Source organism: Pleurodeles waltl, chromosome 4_1, assembly GCF_031143425.1.
Source record: "Pleurodeles waltl isolate 20211129_DDA chromosome 4_1, aPleWal1.hap1.20221129, whole genome shotgun sequence".
Classification (NCBI taxonomy): Eukaryota; Metazoa; Chordata; class Amphibia; order Caudata; family Salamandridae; genus Pleurodeles; species Pleurodeles waltl.
The window spans coordinates 166361111-166386807 of record NC_090442.1 but is presented as its reverse complement, the minus strand read 5'-3'; the positions used below and the strand labels follow the sequence as shown (position 1 = coordinate 166386807).

Genomic DNA, 25697 nt, shown 5'->3' with positions numbered 1-25697 from the left:
CCCCACTGAGTCATTCATTTAAGGTGGGTACCTAATCTGTTAATATTATTTAATTTTCTAAGCAGTCGCGGACCCACCAAGGAGGCACGCGGAACCACAGGGGTCCCCACACCACAGGTTGGGAACCACTGATTTACAATATACATAGAATGGAATTTGGATCCACTCAGAAGAGAATCACTCTTACTTCATGCAATTTGGTATTTGTTAGTCATTCCGCCTTACTGCAGTGCTTCCATTGGAATGTATGTAGGGCCGTTTTACATCTGAAAGGTTCACTCAAACATCACGCTGTTTCTCACAATTTATTTTTATCTCCTATGTGTATTCTGTGCAGGAAGTAATCCTTTTTTCCAGCACTGGCAAAACCAGTACTGCAGTCTTTAATGTAATGAACTGTATTTGTATTGTGCATGCAACATCTTATATATAGTTTTTGTATTTGTAAATATCTGTGTGTACATGTGCTAGAAGCCTGACCTACTGACTTTGCCAGGGTTTATTTTCACGAGTTTCACCTCTTCCCTGCTATTGCTGTTTCAGCTGACCCCTTTTTTTATGTGGAGCGCAAAATGTTTTCCTCAAAACCTGTTGTGTTAAGCTTCTCAAGTAGCAAATTGTTTATATAGAAAGATCTGTCAGGTACCACTGAATGGGTGCAGTTTGCATGGGTGATTGGTGGCAAACATTGATTTGTTGCCTCTTATCCCGACTGTAGTACTTGTATTGTGCTGTGTCTGAACACACCTCACATCAGAAAAACCCTTTCTCCCAGGAAGACCTCTGCTGTGTTTGGATCTGGAGAATAGTTAATCTAGCAGTACTCGGAGCTATCTTGAGGCAAAGACAGCAATTGATTTGTGAGGTCATCTTGATAGGCAGGCAGGGCATGCAGCTTCTCATACAAGATGGCTGCCGCACATGGGAATGAGATGTGGTGAGAGTAATATTGGTGGGTCTGTTCCTTCTACTTTAACTCACGTATTTCTTTTTTTTCTTCTACTTACAGGAAGGCAATCTCTCGGTCCGGCCTCCAGCACCTGGCTCCTGCTCACTCCCTCAGTGCTGCACTCTCCAATGGGCCTTTGAAGGAGCCCAGGTCAACTCTCGATTGGACTGTAAGTGACCCCTTTCTCTCTCACTCTTGTAGTTTTGAAAGTATGCACCGCATCTCTTGGTTTTTACTTCCTAGAACAGGTCCTGAGAGTGGCTTCACAAGATAATAACAACTGTTCTTCGAACAGGCCCCTGCACCTGCTTTTTGCCCTCTCTTTCTTCAGCAAGGGCACAATCATTCTTTCATCTGAATGTATAGGAATTGTGGTTTGCGCCAAATCGCCTGAGATGTATACCACGGTGGTCCAGATGCCTCCATCATTCACCACTTCATGAAATCCCACATCAAAATGCCATATCCTCCTGCAAACCTTTTCTCTAATTTTTGAGATAATAGGTAGTAGAAAAATAAAATATCTTAGAAGGTGCCTCAGACATCATTTGTTACACACCATTAGGGAAGGGAGAACCTACGGCTTCCCACCTTTACTTACCATCACCTCACCACAGCACAGTCCTGCCTCCCTGGTAGCTGCTAACAGTTAATGCTTCCTGCCGCCGCAAGGACCCTTACTGGCTGCCAGGACGCATGGGGCCAGGAAAGGGGAAGATTGGTTTTTAACTGATACATGAATCGTTCTAGCTGTGTTGCCTTTTCTGAATTTTGTTATTGGCTTCACTAAGTCACAACGTGACTTAAATTTGGCTAAGTGCCTCCTTAGCAGCCTTCAAACTAATCGTTGTTTCTCACTGGAGTTTGCAGAGGAATCCCAGGAATCCTGTTGGCTCTGGTACCATAGCTATGTGCCATTTTCGCATCTTATTATTGGTGCACCGTGCAAAAGCCTCCACGGTGCACTCTTTGGTTGCGATCACTATCTTTGGGTCATGCGATTGATTTGAGCAGTGCCTGGCTCAAAGGAGCCCAAGTATTTTTCTTTTCTAAATACATCAGATCCATATTGAGCCAGTATGTTTTTCGTTTTTACCAAATGCAGCAAACATGTCTTTATCTTTATTTGGAACTTAAAATGGGCTTCTTGCATGAGTGAAACCGAAACACGGTCTACACAGCTGGGTGTTCCCAAAGGAGGGTGAAGATGGTAACAGGAAGTACCTATAAAAATGGGCAATGACAATTTAACATTAACCTCCTTCCCCACCCCCTCAAGAGGAAGTGTACTAATATTTGAAGTTTGGATTTAAATTTGAAGACTTAATAGGTCCCCAAATCCATAATCCACGTTTTCATTATGTATCTAGCAAGCAACCCTAAACAAAGCTTAATAGATGCAGAATGACCTTTACTAAATTTGTTGTTCTACCACACAATCCAGTATAGTCCACCATTTATAACCAACAGTGCTCATTCTGTATGCTGCCCACTATTTCAATGTAATCAACATGTGCCTTTTGCCTCTGCCCTAATGTGAAGCAAATGGGGTTAGCTTTTCACAATGTGAAGGTTAGTGTCGTGTTATGAAGTTGTGATTGGAGTTTAGCTCTTGTAAGAGTTTTTGTGACTACTTAGTCTGCCCACTGCCCCGGCTCCTGCAACGCCAGAGCCTTGTTTAGAGCTTATGAACCACCTGGTGTTTTAACACCCTGTGTAATTTCATTCCAAATGAGGCCTTGCAAGCCGCATTTTAACTTTTTTTATTGTGTACCCTGGTAACACTTTTGTATTTTCGTACCAACCTGGTGGCATTTGCACTAATGTGATTTGGGCTAGTGTTGCTTGTGCTGGGGATTTTTACACTGTTGCAGGAATAGCTCATGGGCACGAGACACTGATGGTGCAGGCGTGAGTATTGCACTTGTGCTGTTGTTAGGGCGGCGAGCAGCAGATTATGTTGAAGAGGCGGTGACAGACTGGTTTTTATCCCCCAGGCCGTGTGCTTTTTCCTGTCACCGCACTTGTGCTGCAACATTTATGTATAGACTTCACAGCAAAACTGCCTAATGTATTGTTGATGAGGCAGCTAACATGTGACTAATACCACTACCAGATTCTGGATCATCCATGCTTTCCCCTTGTCTGCAAGTCAGTTTTTAGAGCTCTGAAATGGGCCCTTTTCCTACGAAGAACCTTGCTTCAGTTTGCTGCCGAAAGCCTTACAAAAACTTCTGACATACATAGGATTGTGAAGCTGTGTGTGCTAAAGTTAGGGAGTGGCATTGTGTGGTTTGATTTTGTTTTCAGTGGTGTATTTGGAGTTATGGTGGGAGTAGGATCTAATTAAATGCTAAACGTTTTTTAGGATATGCATCTCTGCGTAATATGAATGCACACAACATTCATTCAATACAGGGCAGAAATCATCGAAGGCAAATTCTTCCTGTATGATGGTTCTATGTATATACTGCTTGAGTGGAGAAAGTCCATGTCTGTTGACCTCATCATAATTGCGTGAATCAATATTCTCTTCATCTAAAATCTGTACCATGCAACTAGCAGTCGCATGGCATAATATGCACAGATAGGATGAGGACAAGAATACTTATTTATCTGCGATTGACATCAGTATTATAATGGTTAGCTGTTAAGTGTCCCAGTATTTGTGATAATAATACAAGCCGAGCCTGCTGTGCAGTGCTCAGAAGGTTTTATTGTTTGTAACTTGTAACTTATTTAACAGTTTCCCTATCTTTTCATCCATTTTTTATTGTAAAGATAGCTGACACGTGTTTTGCCCCACAGCAGTATTTAGCTTGGGATTTTTCAAGGTTGTGAAGATAGTTACGTATAAGGGAAATTTAATATACTGAATATTTAATTTAAAGTGGTTGGTGGGCACGTGTGTGTAGGCAAAGCAAATGGGAGACACATAATAAAATCTGTAGTGAGTGTATTTTGTGTCCCGGGGTATAGGGTTCGTAGAGGTAAAAAGAAAGAAGGAACAGAAACAATGCTACAAAGCAAATACCCCGTTACAAACCTTAACTTTAGATATTACCAATATAGTGATGAAGAGCCTAACATTTCTGCAGCCTTGCCCTGCTGAAATTCTAATTTCTAACCACCTTTTTTTTCCAACTTTTTCTAAGTCCAAAGGCAAACGCTGACTGAGCCCAATCGACTTCGAACTGGACTCCATTGCAGTCGGCCTCAACTTTTGAATTTGCCCTGGTGTAACATGACCGGATATCCACAGTTGGCGCGTTTGATTTTTAAGCGCTATTTTACACTTAAAACTTTAAAAATTCATAACTCCATGTCTACTGATTGAATTTTATTACTATTTTTCAAAATTGATTTGGGATTTTTATTGTGTTGTGTTTTCACTGTGTTTCTGTTTGTGTACTGTATAAATACTTAAAACATTGCCTCTATGTTTAGCCTGACTGTGTTTTGTGCCAAGCTACCCAGGGTTAAGCACAGGTTAAATTAATGCCTTTTTGTGGTTCATCCTGCAAAGGATTGTGACTGTTGCCTGACCAGGGCTCACACCAACAACCCAATTTCTCACAGATCTCTTTAAATTTACTCACAAACTAAAACTTCCCTCATTCTTTAAAGACAAAGAACACCCCAGAAATAAATCGAAATGCAGTTAACCTCAGACCTTACAGAATGCAATTGTGAGCAAATAATCTTACTGTCCAACCTTGGCAGAATGACTCAGGAGGGCCACACATAGAAAACCTACCACAAATTGCCTGTGTAAATTCCACACAGTCACAATGGGCAGACCCAGACTCATGGAAGTCATCCATAAGTTGTGCTTCCCATTTTGGGTTGTGACTCAAATTCTGGTGCAGATTTCACATCCATTAATAACTGCACCCCTGAGTAGTGGCATTTTGTGCGTTTACAATTACAATTTGCATCCATAGTTTGCATTAGCTTTGATTCAGGCGTAGTGTTTGTGCCATTTCAACAGAGATGGATAGACACTGATAACAGTGGGCAGGGCAGTTGTTTAAAGGTGGCACAATATGTTCTCTTTCTACAGATGTCTTTATTAGGCTGTCAAAATGCAAGAAGAATGAATTAAGCACTTCGGTTAAACTGGAGTGGACTTTATTGCATTGCAAGGAGATAGTACAATTTATTTCATTGGAGGAAAATGGCAGGTCTTGCGGCTCTGCGTACTAATATATCCACAACAGGCATCTGTGTTTGACATCTTGGTTGCAGGGTTTGAGCCACTGAACGTTTCATCCTTCGGAGGTTGATAGAACGACTACTATTGTGTAACAGCAATTGTTATTTCACCAGCATAATTCCCACCGGTGGATGTGCACCATACAAAGACAGACATTATGGGGGGTTATTACAACTTTGGAGGAGGTGTTAATCCGTCCCAAATGTGGCGGATATACCACCAGCCGTATTACGAGTTCCATAGGATATAATGGACTCGTAATACGGCTGGTGGTATATCCGTCACTTTACCGTCACTTTTGGGACGGATTAACACCTCCTCCAAAGTTGTAATAACCCCCTATGTTTTTTGTACTAGATGTCGATTGTTGGTCTAAATATGAGTTCAGTCTTATTGTATAACTAGCACTTGTTGGTGTTTGGGATACTTTTAAAGTGTGACTCTTGGTTTTGTACATTTGAAGTGAACACTGACTAGAGCGGTGAATCACAATTAAGAATAGAAGGATATCAAGTTGTGAGCCCAAGAGAAAGCCAAAGCCCTCCGTGCAATGTAAGGCTTTATTTAGTAGACGCCCTGACACAAAAGAGCTGCTGGAATGAGAGGCTGTGACGGCTGCCACATGATGTGCGAGCCAAGGCCAAAATTAACCTCAAGTGGGGGTGGAGGGGTCAGCTGACTCATCTGATGGAATTACAATACTGCTCGACATCAAAAGCATAGCAGGCTGAGTGACTCCTAAAAGCAAGATTGTGACCAAAAGGAAGCAGTTGTGCTTGCCCCAAAACCAACCCAGGCTGAACGGAGCTCCTCTCCCTTTGCCTACATCCAATCATGGGTTCATTTTATGAGGGATCAGCTACAGTGGGGACCACCAATCGATATGTTACTTAGTGCAGATAGTACAGAGTCAGTTCTTGAGGGGTTCCCATCTAGGGACATAACACAGGCTCCTACAGCTCCTGCGGCGCAAAGGGGCCCACAAGCCTTCAGGTACCCCTGTCCTTTGGGGGCTCCCAATTAGGCCAAAGCCCGTGGGTGTATATGAGAGTCTTAAGGCTCATTCTTCACATTCTGCAGGTGGGAGCTTGGGGGGAGCATCATTTTGTGTTACGCCATTGTTCCAAAGCTTTGGAATGCCCTGCACCCACACTTCAGGGCAGACCCCAACTACCTGCCCTTCAGGCAACTCTTGAAATCTAAGTTATTCAAACTGGTCTTTCAGCAACCTAGGGTTAGTGGGCGGGGAATACTGGATAGGGGGCGACTCTAGAGTTATCTAACGTAAGGCATGGGGTAACTTTCAGTACTATATTAAAAAAAACTGAAATATATAATAAATTGGTACGAGCTTTAGACAGTGCTTGCATTTTCCATGCTCCTCCCACAATGAATATCACTAATGGGGTATTCAAGTGGAGATTCCATAGCAGCAGCCTCCTTTGAGCTCGGTTCGGAGCGCTCTTATTGTGTAAGCAGTTGTGTCTTGTGGAAGGAACTGCAGGTGTAAGTTACTCCGAACTCGGGAGGTAAAACGCAACTACGAACAGCTTTGTGAATCGGAAGCTTAGAAACCATGCACGCGCTCGGTTATACATGATCAGTCATTGATGACCGTGACTTAACTTGTTTTTTTACTGCACATGCGGCTGTGGAGTTTACATCGAGTGAGAGGAGACAGGCTGGTGTCTTTAAGAAGTAAATCAAAGACGTGCTGATCGTGGTAAAAGATGAATAATTATATACATTAATGGCGCCGTGCTAATTATGTAGTCGGAAATTCGCCACATGGCTCCATTCTGCACCTGCCTCTGTCATTTGAAAGGAGTCCTAAAGCCTTTAGCATAGCACGGGGTACTTGTGAGTAAATGGTGTTTAATAGACAAATGAAACTGCCACTTGAGCAAGTTTATGTGCTCCAAGCTCTCCAAGGTGCAAGGAAGTATCCCCGCAAAGCTTCCTAGAGGCATTTGTGGAAGTGCTCTGTTTTAAATAATCCCTGATTTGACAAGCTGTAAGCCACTTTATGAGCAGAGGAGCGTTCCCAGTCACATTTTATTGCACGCTCTTACTATGACTTAGGGAAAGTGGAACATGTCAATGGACAGGATCGTCATAACAAGGTACACTGCAAGAAAACAACTGATGGATCAGCGACTCCTACAACCAAAGTCAGTTTATGTCACAAATATGTGTGAGAACGCTCAGACCGCTCTCAGGCTATGTTAAACCCGTCAGCCTTCGGGTGGTCACCTATCCAACGTTTTGCCTGTTTGCCTCATATTTTTGCTTTCCTTTTGTTGGCCTGATGACTCTGAGCACTTTACCACTGCTGGCCAGTGCTAAAGTGCACTTGCTTCTCCCCAAACAAGGTAACATTGGTATGTACATAACTGACATATTTAATTTACTTGTAAATCCCATATAAAGTGGTATACCATATACCCAGGATCTGTAACTTAAACGCTATGAATGGGCCTGCAGATCTGATTGTGCCACCAACTTAGATAGCCCTTTAAGCATGTCCCAGGCCTGACACTGCAGAGCCTGTGTGTGCAGTGTGACTGCCACTTTAACTTGGCATTTACATCCATTGCCAAGCATGAAACTCCCTTTTAATTACATGTAAGTCATCCCTAAGGTAGAACGTAGGTAGCCTATAGGGTAGGGTGCTATGTAACCAAAAGGTAGGACATGTACTTTTTTGTTTTGCATGTCCTGGTGGCGAAAAACTCCCAAATTATTTTTTCACTACTGCGAGGCCTACTCCTCTCGTAGGCTAGCACTGAGAATTCCTTAATACTCGTTTAAGCTGTAATTCCTGATTACAAAGGAGTGCCTGCATCACGTTTCATATCTTTGGAATGGTAATGATAAACCTTCTTTCATGGTAAACTTGGACGTAACATTACTATTTTAGAAATGCCACTTTTAGAAAGTGTACATTTCTCTGCTCTTACAGCTCTGTGTGCCTGCATCTGGTCTCCAATACATGTTTGGGGTGGGTGACAGCTACAGTGTGTGCATTCCCTATAGACAGCCACAAACATAGGAATGTTGGGTGTGTCCGAGTACTCATCTGCATGCTGATCTTCCTGGGCAGGAAGGGCAGGAGGGGGATGACACTCACACCTGAATAGGCAATGCCTGTTCCCATACAAAGGGCTGATTACCCCCTACTGACAGTCTGGAGCCAGGGATGAGGAAGAAAGAATCCTTGTGCACTTCAAAGACCCTTCTTTGAAGTCACCCCCCAACTCAAAGGCACTTTTGAGTATAAATACTGGGTCTCTGACTCCACCAACTCAGACACTTTGGACTTACAACTGGACTCTGTCAGAAGAACTGTGGTGCTGCTGAAAGGACACATATGGTGGAACTGGAAAGCCTGCTTTTCTCTTATGTTGCCCTGCTGCCTGGGGGACTCTGACTCTGCAGAAGGACAGCTGGACTCTGCCTGTTACCTGAAGTGTGCTTCAGGGACTTGTTGGCTGGCCTCCTGTTGCTTGAGACTCAGGGATATCAAAGTCTCTACCCCTGCTCCTACTCCTGGTTCAGTGCCCTGCAAATCAAGTGTGACGAGGTGAAAACAGTATTTTAGAATTACTTTGCAACCCAGGCAATTCCCACCAAGACAAGTTCAAACATTGGTTGTCCAAGTGCACCATTGCAGTTCTCTAGAAACTCCAAAAAGAGTTGAGTAAAGTCAATAACAGTGACATTTTATGGAGAGTGCAGCATTTTATTAATAGCAGCTGGACTAGTTCTGCGAAACCTTTTTAATTTATCTTTCTAAAAAATGCTGTGATTTCAGCTTTGATCCTTTAGAAATCTGGAGTAGAAGGAGTTGATTTGTTCTATTACTTTTGCCTCAATGTTCAGGTTGCAGATGCTTTTAAACTTAGAAGCGCGGCTGTACAAGTAGGATTAATACAACCTCTATAAAAGCACCAATAGAAATGTGGACAAGGCCGATACAGGGAAAAATATGTGGCCAGATATTGCCTTGAAGCTTAATACTTCTCCCAACCCCTTTGGGGTACCCCAACAACTGGTTTTCCCCTACAGGCAAACGAATCACAGCTACAAAAACTCTTTGGGTTTTGCAACCAGCCTTATGGTGTGGCAAGACACAAAATATGCTAAGGAAAAAGGTTACTTTGAAGAACCCCACTTCAAGGGACCCTAGATTTTGGTTAATCTTGGCCAACATGACTACGGCAAGTGGTCTTAGGACAGCTGGTGGAGTACCCCACCCAGATAACAGTGGATTGTTCAGTGGCATACACAAAAGCTTTATTTTTTTAAACTAAGGCTTTTTGAGCTAATGAAGCTGCAGTAAGATCTAGCAGCATTCTCCAAGACTTCAGCATGGAATTCCTGGACCCTCGAGGAAATGTGTAAGGGCTCCATAATGACACAGACTTTATTCTGAAATATATTTGTCCAGAACTCACCCAGTGTTGTGTAAAATGTTGGACTTTGTGCCATCTGCTGTGGATGTGCCTAAACAGGCCCTGCTCTCACTCCAAGATGCACATTTGCAAAAAACAAAAGACAGTACACATTCAGTGAGGAACACGGAAGAGAAACTTCCCCTTCTCCAACAACACAAAAGAAACATGTCTAAAGAAGGAACACCAATCCATACAAATGAAAGTGAATTACACAAATGCAAAGTATGCTAGGGGAGATGCAAATCGAAGCAACATGGCCACGCTCAGAATTCATCAGTGATCCAATGCGTATGTGCTAAATAGGCCTACAGCTGGTGTTTAGATGAGAAGGACAAATCCTCTGCATGTGTTACATGAGATTGAGGGACAACCAGTGCTTAATTTGTGCTTGTTGTTTCCGGTGCTGTGCACCAGCACTTATTTTTGCGGGCTGGGGCTTATTCTTCTGTCTCAAGCATTCGCTGCAAACTCTTGTAGCAAAAGACACATATGGGAAAGACGGAGGAAGAGAAAAGTGAAAAAAACGTCACAAAGTTAGAAAGCAGAAAGCTGCAGGAGTGAGCTGGAGGGGCAGTGTGTGTCAGTATATAGATGAAAGAGGCCCGAGATGTCTTCAGGGTTACTCTGCCTCGGTATTCCGTGTTCGCACATTTAATTGCAGCAACCGCATGTTTCAGAGGAGAGCTTTGAGCACCTGCACCTTTTTATTTACAAATTAAGCACTGGGGACAACCTAAGATTAGTTAATATGTTTGCTCCTCTAAGACAGGTAAAAGTTGGCGATGTAGTTACCAGTTACTGATTCTGGGAATATTTGCAGTATGCAGGGCCTATCATTATCTCTGACAGAAGTAAGGGAAATATTGTGGTGAGAATTCTTCCACAGAAGTGGATAATGCTTTCATGGCAGAAACTACTCATGGCAGGAAAAAACTTGGTAGCATGTCCACTATACCATGGTAGTGTGAAAGAATTATTGCATATGTAAGTGGTGGAGCCACACCCCTAAAACAGGGATCCACTTCTTGGATTCGCATAATAAACATTCCCCACCTTATGGGAGATTCCTCCTAGGGCCTGGGGACATTTAATAAGTCAAGGTCAGAAGTGATGTGCGTGGAAATCGTTTGTTAGTACACCCAACTTAGGGTGGTCCATCAGGTATATAACTGCGCCTGCGCCATGTCCATTAAAAAGGGGTTCTTAAAAGCGGACCCAGAAGCTGCAATGCCATTTAGGATAACATTTACAGCCACACTCAAAACATGTTGTAAGAAATTGTGTTTTTGATTAAGGGGGGTGAAAATCCTTCTCAAGCAATAACCACAATCCTTGTCAGGGCGAACCACAAAAGTAACTAAATTAACTTGTGCTTAAACCTCTGCTAGGTAGGCACAAAAGCTGTCAGAATTAACTTAGAGGCACTGTGTGGAGTATTTATGTAGCATCCAAATAGTAATATACTAAAAGCACAACACACAAAAAATCCCTTAACCAATTTAGACAAATACAATAAATAAATGAATAAATAAATTATTTTCATAAATAAAATGAGACCAAAATGACAAGAATCCAACCAGAAGACCGAAGGTATGCAATTTTAAATGTGTCAGTAAAAATAGCGCCAAGAAGCAGAATGCTCTAACTTTTGGTATCTGGTCACTCTAGACTGGGACAAAGGGCCACATGTACGTAGCAGTTTGCAATGTGAAAAATGCACTTTGGTATGTTCAACCCCATTTACTGAATCGCAAAACGGGATTGCGAGTCGCAATTAGGAAGGGGTGTTCCCTCCCTAATTGTGAGTCGCAGTCCCATGTATGATTGTTTTGTGACCGCGAAAACAATCGCAGTGAGCACCAGTATCACACTGGTGCTAACCCATTCGCAAATAGGAAGGAGTCCCCATGGGACCCCTTCCCCTTTGTGAATGGCAGTAAAAACATTTTTTTAGAGCAGGTAGTGGTCCTACGGACCACTGCCTGCTCTGAAAAAACGAAACAAAAGCGTTTCATTTTTTGTTTTTGAAATGCATCTCACTTACCTTTAAGGAAAACAGGCTGCATTTAAAAAAAATTGCTTTATTTAAAAGCAGTCACAGACATGGTGGTCTGCTGTCTCTAGCAGGCCACCATCCCTGTGAGGGCGGCCATTCCCAAGGGGGTCGCAAATTGCGACCTACCTCATGAATACTCATGAGGTAGGGCATTTGCGACCCCCTTGCGAATCGCAAACAGTGTCATTGACACTGTTCAACATAAGGTTTTGCGAGTCGCTCTGTCTCGCAATTTGAGAGTCGCAAATCAATTATTTCGTACATGTAGCCCAAAGTCACTAGTTCAGGCTGACTGCATTGGATTGCATGCCGGATACAGGGACGAGGTTAGTCTAGCTGAAAATGTTGTCTTCTCAAAGTCTGGCACGCAGAGTTCGAAACATCAAGATTTCACAGGAGGAGCTCAACCGATGACAGCCAAGGGTCCAGGACCTGGGGAGGCACTTCTTGGGGATCAGGAACTCACTTCAGTAGAGGCCTGCAGGGTTCAGGCAGGCCCATTTGCAGGTCCAGCCAGGTTCAGATGTAGGTCCAGGCAGGGTCAGCTGAAGCTGGTCAGGTGAGCATTTGCATGGAGGCCTCTGGAGCCTGCTGTGTTCCTGTAGCTCAGAACAAGAGGTCAGTCAACTGACCCTTGGAGCCACTCTGGCAGACCTGGGATCAAGCAGCAAGGCAGGCCTCAATCAGCAGGGGAGTCCCCTGAGAGAACAAAGCCCTGTCCCTGTAGCTCAGAACAGGAGGTCAGCCAACTGACCTTTGGAGACACTCTGGTAGTCCTGTGATCAAGCAGCAAGGCAGGGCTCTAGCAGCAGAGCAGTCCGCTGAAGGAACAAGGTAGGCTTCAAGCAGCAGGGCACGGCAGTTCTCTGGTAGCAGCAGGGCAGTCCTCTCTGGTACAAAGCATGCCTTAGGCAGCAGGGCAGTCCCCTGAAGTACAAGACAGTGCAACTGGAGTTGTCCCTCCCACGGATGGTTCTGGAATTTCCTTCCTCCCTGCCAAGCGGTCTGAAGCAACAATCGACTGGTGTTAAGTTATTTGTGAGTGTGCTGGAGGCAGTCTTTGAAAGTTAAGTGGGGCAGAGAACAGCTCTGCCCCACACATCCTGGTAGGATGTCCATCCTGCCAACATCTAGTTTCCCTGTGTCTCACTATGTGGGGATGCACAGTTAGCCAACTGCCATGCCAATCATTGTAATTCAACCCAAAAGTGGCATTTTCAGAACTGTGAGTTAAAATCAGACTTTAACATTAAAGAGGATTTTAAATTAAAAATTATTTTGAGACCAAATTTGACATTTCTACCTGTTCCAAAACAAATGTTACCACTTAATAAATGTAATAAAGTAATCCAGTGTTATCTTGTGGCAGGGGTATGCTTCACAATAGTGAAAAACAAACTCAGTAGTTTTTCACTACCAGGACATGTACCACTTAAATTACATGCCCAACATTTTAAATACAATGCACTCTGCCCTATGGACTGTCTAAGGTCTACTTCAGGGGTGACTTATATGTTTTAAAAAGGAAGGTCTAGATGTGACAAAAGGTTTATTTTGACAAGTCAACTTGGCAGCTTAAAACTGCACACAAAGTACAATTGCAGGCCTAAGACATGTTGAAAAAGCTACTTAAGTGTGTGGCACAATAAGTACTGCAGGCCCACTAATAGCGTTTAATTTACAGGCCCTAGGTATATGTAGTGCCACTTTATTAGAGACTTATAAGTAAATGAAATGTGCCAATTGGGTGTAAGCCAGTTTTACAATGCTTTAGGGAGGGAGCACAAGCACTGTTAAAGTGCAGTCCTAAGGCCAACAAAAATGCAATTTAGAAAATAGGAGGGGTGAAGGCAAATAGTTTGGGGGTGATCCTACAGAGAGGGCCAAGTCCAACATGTTTTAGAGTTCAGTCGGGGCTGATGTTACTTGTTACTGTGCTCTTTCAAATGAGGTCCTTAATTATATGCAATGTGTGAAATTCTGACCATTGTGTGCAGCATAGCTGTAGGGAGGTAATTAACCCGTTGTAAGGTAATTTGTGAACTTACTGTTGAGAAGGATGAACTACTTCAGAAAATGACAAGTAAAATAAAGAGTGACAAATGGTGAAAAGAAGGGCACTTTGATGGCAAATGAAAAACATCAAGGAATACTTGTGAAAGGCAAACTATGATTTTGATCAGGGTGCAAAATATATTTCTTGGAATCCTGTAATAGGAGTTTGGGCCAGATGTGCAAAGGCTAGTGTTTACCAAATAGCAAAATCTTGCAGTTCCCTATTTGGTAATCACAAACACATATGTCCTGAAGTGTGTTTAACAATTTTAGCAATTCCCAGTGGTGTCGCAGATAGACCTACCTCATTAATATATTTTTGAGGTAGGTCTTGGTTTGCGACCCATTGGGAATGACAAAAATCACAGGGATGGTGAACTGATGGGGTCAGCAGACTACCATGTCTTTGATTGCTTTTCAATACTTGTTTTTTTAATGCAGCCTGTTTTCATGAAAAAGGAAAATGGGATGCATTTAAAAAAGAACAAGCATTTGCAATGCAATAGGTCTTGCATTTGCTTGAGTTAGAGCTATTGACATTGTACATTAATAGCTGGACTTTTCTTGCCACATAAATTGGTCAACCCTGCTTCATAATTTCGTTTTTTCCTGCCATATAATTCAAGTGGCCCTGCATATACCTAAAGCACTTCCATTTACCTTCTTCCTCTGTATGCAGCAAAAATTAAAATGTTGCATTTAGCATGCTAATTTAAATCTGCCATGCTAATTCCAATAGAATACCACTTTCACCACCCCACCATCAGAGTTGCTGTCTGGCTGACACAGTTTCCCCAGAACAGACACAAGACAGTCACATAGGAGAAATAAACTAGAAGGGTCACCAAAACAGTCATAGTTTAATAAGGATGTTAAATTGGCCTGAATTATGGTCATAATGTTAATAAGGAGAAATTACTAAGACATATACAAAACCTTTATCACAATTAAACTTTTGGCATTAAACTGTAATGCTCAAAATTTCCCTTAGAGAGCACCATAAGAAAAATATCATTTGTAAGAAACACGGACATGTAACCTTATTGTTAGCCCTGAAAAAGCATAACCCCATGAAAAAAACAGGAGAAAGTAATGCAGTGTCACATATACTAAGCCCCAAGAGAACGTTTAAGGCTAGCAGGCCTTCTGCAATGATATTACAAACAAGGCCTTTAAAACAAAACTTCTCCTAGCTATAAAACAAAAGTTCTAGCCATGGGTAAGTTTAAAAGACATTGAATCGTGGGAGAGGTTATTATTTTGGAGTCCCCATTAACATAGTGTGGGGACCCAAAGATGATGTAGACAGAAAGAGCACATTGTGGTCAATGTTTTGAAGGTGGTCCCATTGTCCTAGGAGATGTGATGAAAAATGTTTTGTAAAAGTAATCCCCTGCAAAGCATTATGGGACAAGTTTCCGTGTCACAAATATTTTAGTATGTTGATATGACTGTAATGCTTAGAACATCCCCTAGAGACACCACAATGAAAATAGCATTTGTAAGAAACATGGGGCCAGATGTATCATTTTTAACTAATCACAATTAAGTAATCGCTATTGTAATGTATGAAACTCCAGGAGTTTCATACCGCGATTCGCAAGGGCTCGCATATCGACCTACCTCATTAATATTCATGAGGTAGGTCGCAATTTGCGAGCCATTGCGAATGGCTACAACCACAGGGATGGTGGTGGCCTGCTGGGCTCAGCAGACCACTATGTCTGTGATTGCTTTTCAACAAAGCAATCTTTTTTTTTATTTTTTAAATGCAGCCCATTTTCCTTAAAGGAAAATGGGATGCGTTTAAAAATGAAAAATGAAAAGTTTTCTTTTAATTTTTTAAGAGTAGGCAGTGGTCCTTGGGACCACTGCCTGCTCTTAAAAAACGTTTTTGCATGAATTCACAAAGGGGAAAGGGTCCTTTGAGGACCCCTTCCCCTTTGCAAATGGGTTACCATCTACTTGAAGTAAGTGGTAACTGTGATTGTTTTGCGACCGCATTCATGGTCACAAAACAATCATACATACCTCTGCGATTCAGTATTAGGAAGGGGCGCCCTGGACATGCCCTTCCTAATACCGAATCGGTATGTAGTCGCAAATCCAATTTGTGATTCGGTAACAAGTTACCGAATCGCAAATTGGACTTGTTACATACCAAAATGCATTTTTGCGATCGCAAAAATGTTTGATACATCTGGCCCATGGTCATGTAACTATATAGTGAGCCCCTACAGGTCATAACCACACAAAAAGAAAACAGCAATAAATAACACAAAAAGAAAAAAACAATAAATAATGCAGAGTCATCATATTTGTCGCCCCTAGAGGCCATAGTGCATTACATATTTCCAAGGGTGTCAGGCGATAGCAATGATATTACAAACAAGGCCCTTAAAACACAAGCTATTCCCAGCTGGAAAACATAAGTTCCAGCCATGAGAATTCTTAAAAAGACACTGAATGGTGAGAGGGGCTACTATTTTGCTGTCCCCACTAACCTAGTGTGGGAACCCAAAGATGACCTAGACTGAGTGTGCCGTGCTGAACCACTGGCTGCGTTATGGGCAAAAACAATGTGAAAAAGAATGCTTGCAAAGCATTATGGGTCAAGTTTTCGCGAGTGCAGTGAATATTGTAGTATCGGCTCTTCTGCTGTGCCAGGAAAGCCGCCTTCGCTTTGAGGATTTCTGTTTTATGTAAAGCATTTACTAACTTCAAGTGTGTTAAGGGGAGAGCCACAAGAAATGACTCTGAGTAGGTAACTGTGAAAAATATGACCAGCGCTTCAATACCGTCCTTCGAGTTCACGCTGTTTTTGCCTGTGAGCCCCAAGGCCGCCATGCAGCACAAAGGAGAGAGAGACAAAAAAAATAGTTTGCACATGCAGAAGTGTATCCGCAATCGTGGAATTATCCATGTAACAGTGGCAATCTACAAGGCGTGACAAAAACAGCCTCAAGGCGGGACAAATGTAAAGCAATTACCAGTAACATCAGGTGATTTTTGAAAGGCAAGCCCTCGAACAAGTGAAAGCGATGGGTATGAGGTGGGCGTGGTTAAAAGGCCACAATACTTACAACTGGTCAAAAAGCTTGCACACTTGACCTAAAAGCAAGTACCAATGACATCAAGTGATTTTCGAAAGGCAAGCCAACGAACAAGTGAAAATGATGGGCGTGGTGTGAGCGCGATTAAAAGCCTACAATACTTATAACAGGTCAAAGCACTTGCGTGCTCGACATAAAAATGAAAAGTTTTCTTTTCATTTTTTAAGACCAGGCAGTACTGCCTGCTCTTAAAAATATTTTTACATCCATTCTCAAAGGGGAGACAAAGCTCCCCTTTCCCATTGCGGATGGGTTACCACCTACTTGAAGTAGGCGGTAAAATGCGAATGTTTTGCAACTGCATTTCAGTTGCAAAACATTCACACTTACCAGCGCGATTTGGTATTAGGAAGCTATGCCCTAAACATGCCCCTTCCCAGTATTGAATTACAAATAGGGCCTTTGTGCATACCAAAATGTTTTTATCATTCGCAAACTGTCCGATTCTATGAATCGGACTGTTTTGGGCCAAAAAAAAAAAGATGTGTACATCTGGGCCATAGAAAGCTAAAGGCAGAAATGGCTGATAAGTATTGCAATAAATTCCTTTAAAAATAATTCTTATTATTAGTTTGAAAATATATCTCCTAGATGACATTCTTTTTTTACCTGTTTTGGATCCAGATCTGGGGTCCAGCAAAGGAGCAACCACAGGTGTAATGTTAATGTGGATTAATGTAATATTGTAAGTTGCCAGGTGACCATCATTAATAAGCTGGTACTGTGTCATTAATATGATTAGCCATTTTAATCCTCAGAAATGGATGCCAATAAGCAGGTACCTACTGTCTTTCCAATGAGATATCAAGTAATGGTGCCTTGCTGTACAAAACCTTAAAAGGAGAGGTTTTTCCATTTAATTGAGACTTTTTGTTGCCATCACTGGGTATGACTGACAAGGCTATGAATGACAAGGTGGGTGGGTTATGTGAGGAGTAGTGATGGTTCCACCATCCCAACTTCACCTAAGTTAAGACAAAGTTGGAAGACGCCTCCTCTCCTCGAGCTCATTAATGGTTGACGAACATAGAATAATTGAGTTCGAAATGTTGCCCCAACATATGTAGTTGGGAAGTGTTCTTGCAAACATAGACACGTGGATTTGGGGAATTGTTGTGCACGTGGTACATAATAGTAATGAGACAAGTCAGTGATCAAAACACCTTGCTAGACTAGCAGCCTCAATACCAGTCCCTCTGTAATTCCAATGAATTGATACAGAAAGAATTCGCAAAATCAAGTAGTCACAGAATCCTACAGAAAGATCAGGGGAAGATGAGGGATAAACTTCACGACTGGTAGGTAGTTCTGATGATAATTCTACAATTCTGCTCTCTAAGAAGACCAAGGAACCAGGCGCTGCTGATTCTCGCAGAGTCAAGATAATAAAAACAGAGGAAAGTGGAGCTTGGGTAAGGGATGAGAGAAAGACACAGCACATCTCTCAAGAGTCACAGGCTTGCGCATTAGTTTACTTTTTATGGGTTCAGTGCGTTAATTTTCTTTTTGTGCATACATGAAGAACAGTACTACGAGAAATTAAGATATGGAGAGTTTGAATTATTATCGGAACCTCCCTTCCGGTTCTATTACGCTTTCCTGGTGCTCCTATTGGGACAGCAGTTAAGTATGAGCACCACGGGCTCAGGAGCCCCAGGGTGCCGGAGTGCAGTGCCGTCGAATCATAATAATAATAATAATGCCACTTCTAAAGCGCATATATACTTCACACGAAGTGTCCGAGCGCTAGGAGCTGAGTTCGGAGAAAGGTTGCTCACATAATAGGCTTACCTAAGGCCAAAATGCCAGGTTTTAATTTTTTTCCTAAAGATCGACTCTGAAGCGGCTAATCGGAGTTCCACATCTTAGAAGCAAGGTGGCTGAAAGCACAGCCTCCAGCTCTGGCTGTTTGACCCAAGGAACATAGGCCAGTTGGCCGAAGCAGATCTCAGCTTTCCGGCAGGAGCATAAGAAGTGACCATGGCCTGCAAGTAGGTCGGGCCTTGGCCAGAGAGTGCCTTATAGCTTTAACAGACCTCACAGCGAGGCAGGAGTTGAGAGGCAAGCAGCTGGAGGGTCTCGAGTAGCAGAAAGATGTGAGGTAATGACAGTAAGGAATCTGCAGAAAGAGGGGAAAAAACAACAAAGATTCAACCTTTACCGTATCCACAAGCTAGGTGCGAGGACCATGACTACTGCTACCTTATGCAGCTTGGCAAGAGCCAGGTTCTGGGATCCTGAACCTCTGTTTGGTCTGGCTTTTCATTTGCCCTGCACAGCCCTCCTCCTACTCACCCCCACCTCCACGAACCGAAATTCCAAACTTTCCAGCTTTTGCAACTGCACCACTGTTTCTGGGCTTCCTTAAATCTTCCCCGTGAAGTGCTGTCCTGGCTCTGATTCTCCTCTTCCCGGAATCCTGACAGTGGCCAGCAGGATCAGGTCCAGCATTTTAGAGTCTGCTAGCTGTATCTCACCTCAGAGGGGTCCATATCCTAATACCCCGTTAACTACCCCCAGAGTTATGGTTAATGCTTTGCAGTGGAGGGGTGGGGTTGGAGTTACCAGCAGGTTAACACCCAACTCGTAATGCCACCGATTTTAGTGGAAACCTTTCTCCAGGACATTAATTGTCTATCAGTGATGTAGCTGTGTATGGATAGATATTACATAGTGAGTTCGTTTGCTTCTACCACATACATGTTTATGGGAACTTGTTGAAAAAATAAAAATGCCCTGACGCTTATAGTCTTTACAACTCAGTTGAGGAGAACGAAATTGTTTAAGGGCTGATTTTGCTACGATTCCCCTACAATGAGCTGCGGATGGACACCGCGGTGGAACAGCCATGTCAGAAAGAGGATTGTAGGGATGAGTCATAGGCCTGTTGTTTTTGAAAAGGGTCACGTTCTTAATTTATGGAACTCGTTCTGTTACTCACTAACTCATACATCCATCCTAGATCCACCTTGAAATGGAATTCAAGAAATACATTATCCATCATTATACACCAGCCTGCATCCATGCGGTCTTATGCACTCTGCTACAGGTTGGGAAATGAGCAATATTCTCATCTATGAAATGCTGTAGGTTGGAGTTCAGCAGCTATGGGAATGCAGAGTTGTATAATTCATGCACTGCTAAACTAAGTGCATTGCTTTTGCATCTCTATAGAGACACAATCTCAAGGTTCGGGTCTAGAAGACTTGCAAGCAATAGCAATTTCACAGTCAATCAAGATAGGTAAGCTGCTGAATATGTGAGTCACACTTCTAAGAATGCAAAGGTTACGAGGCGAGATAGGCAAGAAGATGCTTGATAATGACTAATGTGGTGCAAAACGTAACGCATCTTTCCTCGACCATAACAGTTGCAGTGGCGTAGAAGTTTTAGAGCAAGGGGGAAAGAATGTGCCTACTGATGCACAGGATGCTCTACTAGGAGTGTTTATGGAAATAGAGAGTACAAACAACTATACACAAGCATTGCCAAAGCTAATAGGTCATGTCTATGCATGAGCTGTTGGCTTCGCCAATGCCTTTTAACCATGTTGTACAGCAGCCTGGCTAGAAGTAAAGTTAGAAAAAGGTGCTATGATATGGCCACCATTGGTGCCGTGCCATATTGTTTTTTTGGGGAGGATGGGCAAGCAAAGCGGGGACGAGGCTGGGGGTATGAGCAAGCCAATTAGCAACGCCTTCAAACTCAGTCGCAGTAAAGTAGAATATTATATATATGTTTATTTAAAGTAGAGATGTTATGCAGACCGAGGGGACCAAGGGGCGGGGTGGGTGTGTGAATACAAAAGGTTTGGACAAGGCAAATTACGCTCCCTCTCTCTGATAGCTCCACGCATGTGCGGTGTATTTGAATTCGCTGCCTGCAGACATTTCATGTGTCTCCAGTTGACCCCTAGCAGTCTCTTCCCTCCTGTTGTGCGGCTGAGACTTGCTTCGTGGGACGCAGAGATCTTCTGCACATGGCTTATGATTCTTTGTAGTGCCATGAGCTTCCTTCAAGTGGTTCCTAAAGAAGAGCTAACACGTGGCGCGCGTGTCCACTATGGCATCCTGGAGGGAAAGAGGAAGGTGACACGCATAGGAAGACAGACTTGAAAGGTGACGGGGTGAAGCGCCCTGCGTCTGAATACAAGCTTGAATTACCCATGAGGGCCTGTGAATTATGTATGAACCTCTCAAGAAATATGTAACATGACTTCCAAGTGAAGCTTCTTCTTATTGGTGTTATCTACTTCAACTTTGACCGTAGAAGATATGTTTTCCCTGCATGTAACTGCCATCTTGAATTAGGATGTTTTTATTATTGAGCAGGGGAATGTTCACCTGGATCTTAAGAACTTGTACAAGCGTTGCGAGGTTTGGTGCAAGGGACCCACAGTACAGATAAAGGCAGTGGTCATCTGGGAATGGGAATTTCGGTATCAAACACCATATTAAAAGACACACTTATTGTTTTCACAGTATGTAAACTATTAACATATTTTAGATCCAATGTAATTAGAGTATTCACAAAACTAGCCTTTACCTGAGCAAATTCAATATTCAAGGGAGTCTATATAGTATGAATAGGTGAAGGACACAACAGAACACACCAAAAGATGATTTCAGTTGCACGGACAAGTACTGACAAGACAAACCACTGCAAGGTTTTGAGTATGCAAGACTGGTTGCAATAGACACTGAAGCAGACCTCTTCTTTCACTAATGGCTAAACAAAATGTGCCTGCAGTGAACCATTGGGATGGAGGGGATGTTTATGCGGAAGGTGCTCTTAAACTCTGACGGTCATAGTTCCGGGCGGGTCTGTCTTGACTCTGGTTGGAGCACCCCTGGAGGTCACAGAATAGCTCCCTACGGAAGTAGTGTACTGAAGCAGAACAGCAGCTAAAGGCATACACCAGGAATGAACAGCTATAGTAAGGCACAGAAACAGGATAGTGTAGGCAGAGCAACCTTAGTGCGAACAAATAGGAAATGGATCAGTAATGGACAACCACACTGGGGTTACCACTAAGGCTGTGCACAAGTAAGGCTCAGAACTTCCCACAGCAACAGGGAACGTCAATGCACCTGTGCAGATAACTCTTACAGATAGTCACCCCGCAAGCCTCATAGAAAGGAGGCAGCAGAAGTGACTCTGTGTCTGGGCCCTTTGGGTACAAACAAGGATTGTATTTACATACACAAGACAAGCCCTTGTGGGTCCAGCTGGAGAGACAGTGGCAATTCCTGGAAAACAGCAATAGCACACTGTCACTGTTAGGCACTTAAGACTACATACAACACTAGACAAAGGATGGGGCAGGAATTGCCTCCTACAAACCAGGAGCCAACCCCAGTACAAAGGAAAACACTTACACACAGGCGAAGACTGATAGTACACTTACCAGACACAATAACCCAGGAGGAAACAGAAACAGAAGGAACAAACTAGGAGGCAAAAGCAGGAACAGGGAACAGGTTCAAGCTGAAGGAAAGCAGGAACAGGACTGGAAAACAGGGAGCAGGCTCTGGCTGAAGCAAGCAGGAACAAGGCTGGGAAACAGGGAGCCGGCTCTGGCTGGAACAAGCAGTAATAGGACTGGGAATCAGAGAGCAGGCTCTGACTGAAACAAGCAGGAACAGGGTTGGGAATCACAGAGCAGCTCTGACTGAAACCAGTAGGAACAGGACTGGGAAACGGAGAGCAGGTTCAGGCTGAAGCAAAGCAGGAACAGGACTGGAACACTGGGAGTTGGAACAAGCAGGAACAAGACTTGAAAACAGAGAGCAGGTTCAGGCTGAAGCAGAGCAGGAAAAAGACTGGAACACAAGCCAACAAGAGGTGTGGTACACAAAAGAAACAAACACCAATGCATGACGAGGAGCTTCCGGAAATGGCAGCTTATAAGCAGTTCCAGGCAGCAGCAAGCCCAGGGCGGAGTCACATGGCTGGGCTGCACAAGAGTGATCATAGGTGTGTGCAGTTCCAGTCTCTCACAAGTCCTGGAGAAGAGAATCCAGTACAAAGGAACAGGACTATTCTCTTAGGAAACAATGAACAGCATATTACAGGTCTTACGCCGACTACCAGGCAGTGCATTATGGGACCTAAAGTCCATGGAAGAGATTGTAGTTCTTTAATAGCATAGCATATCGAAAAGAGAAGGAAACAGGAGTCAGAAAGGGAATCTGGGTGAGTGTTAATGGTGATTCCCAGGCTACAGATAGTCCGTTTACAGCATCCCCTAGAGATGGGACGACAGAGTCGTAACACTGACAGGTCTCTCAGCAGGAAGAAAAAGTGCTATAGAGGGAGCAGCAAGCAGAGAGAGTTGGTAAAGGGGTGGGAGAAATAATCCCTTAATCACATCAGGAGTATCACTGCAACTTGACGGATGGCAGTGATTAACTTGAATCAATTGATGCTTGTTCCATGCTCCACAGAAAAGATTGGAAGTGATGTTTGGTCTGCACTGGCCAATCATGGAGGTTGCAAAGAAGAGTGACAGTGAAGCCAACAAATCATAAGCAATGGACGGACTCCAAGCCCTTTTTATAAACAGTAGTGTCTCGCAAGTGAGAATGCAAGCGCTGGCACATGCTCTCTCCACAACTAGCTGAGGGGCACCATTACTCGCAATACCCAATGAGAGTTAGCCCATCAGGTGGCCAGACTACTGCTTCCTCCCTACTGCCCTAGGTGCCCTGCATTTTTCCAACCTGGAAGTGTGAGTGCCAACTGATATTGCGGATAAGGATGACATTAAGAGGGGATGCACAGTGGATTTATAAACCTGAGTTGCCTTAGGAGAACTTATGATTTTTTCTTTCTGGATCCTCACAGGTGGTGGCACAGAAAGACGGCAAGGAATTTGCCCACCCAGTACCCCTACTGTGCCTTTGTTTGCATTGGGACTAGATAGCAGATCTACTAATGAAAACTTATTTCATTAACCTAGAACCATCTTTGTTTTTCTGTTGTTCAACTCTTCCTGGGAGTTTGTCATGCATATGGGACTGGCTGGAGGTGGACTAATCTGCTGGAGGTCGTGGCCTTCTAGCCCTACCTTGGAGATGCCTAGTGTGTTGATTTAATTCAAGATGTGGGGTCAGAGCTGGTCACACGTGCCCTAAAAAGGGTTGGTACTGTGTATTGCTCCATGGTTTTGTAAATATCTAAGTTCATCTTTTGCCTTGATGTTGGTGTTCTACCATTTTATGTAGACAGACTTCATTTTAGCCGTCCGATCCTCCAGTCAGGAATGCAATCAGAATATCATAATCTCAATGAAATTCTTTGTACCAGTTTTTTTAAATCTGTTTTTGGGTGATTGAATTAATTGTGTGCCACACATTTCTGAATATATCATGTTTTTAAGGAAAATCAGGCTACATTCTACAATGAATATCAATAACAGTCTTTGCCTTTCCTTGACACAAATTTAATAATCTGTTTATTGGTGCATTAGCATGGGTAGGGGAGACAAAAACATCGCACAAGTGAGCGCTGTAAGATCTTCAGGCATTTTGGAATCTTGTAGGCCACAAACTTTGCTTTAGTGGAGAACTGCAAATGTCCCTCATTCTTTGGGACTGGTCATGTATCAAACAATTTTAGGTGCAATATTGTTCTTAGTTTCAACAGTAGTCTTGGACAGATGGTATGCTGAAAGGAATGTTTTCAGATAGACTGCCCTTAGTTGGCAGCATGGCGCTTATGCCTTTAAAAGGTTATTTGAGATGGTTAGTTCGATGGCAGTTCCACCACTGAGAGCAAGTAAAACTGCTGCCCTCTGAATGCAAAGTAGCAGACAAGGCTTCCAACAATTTTTGACGGACGTCACATTACCTCTCTTGGGATGGGAATGACCCTTGCGTGATCTAAGGTTGTGTCTCCTGACCTGTGTGCTCGACCTGCATGTCTCGGTGATCCTGGTTTTTGATTTCTGTTCATGCCACACACTAATCCCATGTGTGACTGTTGATCTAGGCCCGGTCTTTGGTGTTGGTAGATCATGGTGGTGACAGCATGCCATGGTTGGTGGCTGATAAGTAGTTTTAGCACACATTTTTTCCTTCATTCCCCTCTGCAAACATGCCTCTCACCCAATATTCCTTCCTTTGGTCATCATCGGCTCCCATCCTGAAATTCATTCATAAAACACATTAGGAGCTCCCCAACACATGGGTAGGAACTTGCGCCTCGATCATATGGACTGGTGCCAGGAGGGACTCAGTGATCCAGTATGCCACACAACAGGTGGGTGAGGGCCTTTCATCTTGAATATGAGAGTACCTTTGGCTCTTTTTTCTATTAGCAAACCTTACTGTTGTGTGTTTTTGAAGAACGCACTGTCCTTGCTTTTTCCGCCACACTTCTTTTGTGAAGATTGGTGAATTTTACTGATAGGCCTTTTTACCTGAAACATGAATGCGTGCGTACCTGCCCATTTATCTAACATTCTACTGTTCATGGGGAACACGGAGTCCTGAATGGAGACATCCTGTGTATTGTACGTGTTCTTGTGTGCTAGGACTGATAATATGCTGTGTGCAAGTCATGCAGGCCTGGGGGTTCCATTTTGGAACCCCACAGCCTGGACCAGAGTACAAGAAGGAGGAGAGGTTACTTTGCCAAGACAATAAACCAGTGTATTGCTGGCATCTCATAGACAGAAGTGGGGGAGCACTAGATGCTAGAGTGAGGAAAGATGAGATAGTCTTTCTTTAGAAGTGCCTGGGCCGTTCCTGATGCATTGAGGTGTAAGCATCTCTGACTACAGCACTGCAAGGTAGATGGGAGTGGGTGCCGGGTGAGGCCTGAAGCATCTGGTGTTTGGTAAAGGAGT

At 43.3% G+C, this 25697-nt stretch overlaps 1 protein-coding gene across 4 annotated transcripts in view; it reads left to right on the top strand.

Moving 5' to 3' along the window:
* Positions 1-25697, top strand: part of DGKI (diacylglycerol kinase iota) — a 909351-nt gene that overhangs the window by 462117 nt on the left and 421537 nt on the right. For all 4 annotated transcript variants that reach the window (XM_069227966.1, XM_069227965.1, XM_069227964.1 and 1 more), the window contains exon 2: positions 1010-1118. In XM_069227966.1, coding sequence (XP_069084067.1) covers positions 1010-1118 — 109 coding nt within the window. The remainder of the gene's footprint in view (positions 1-1009; positions 1119-25697) is intronic.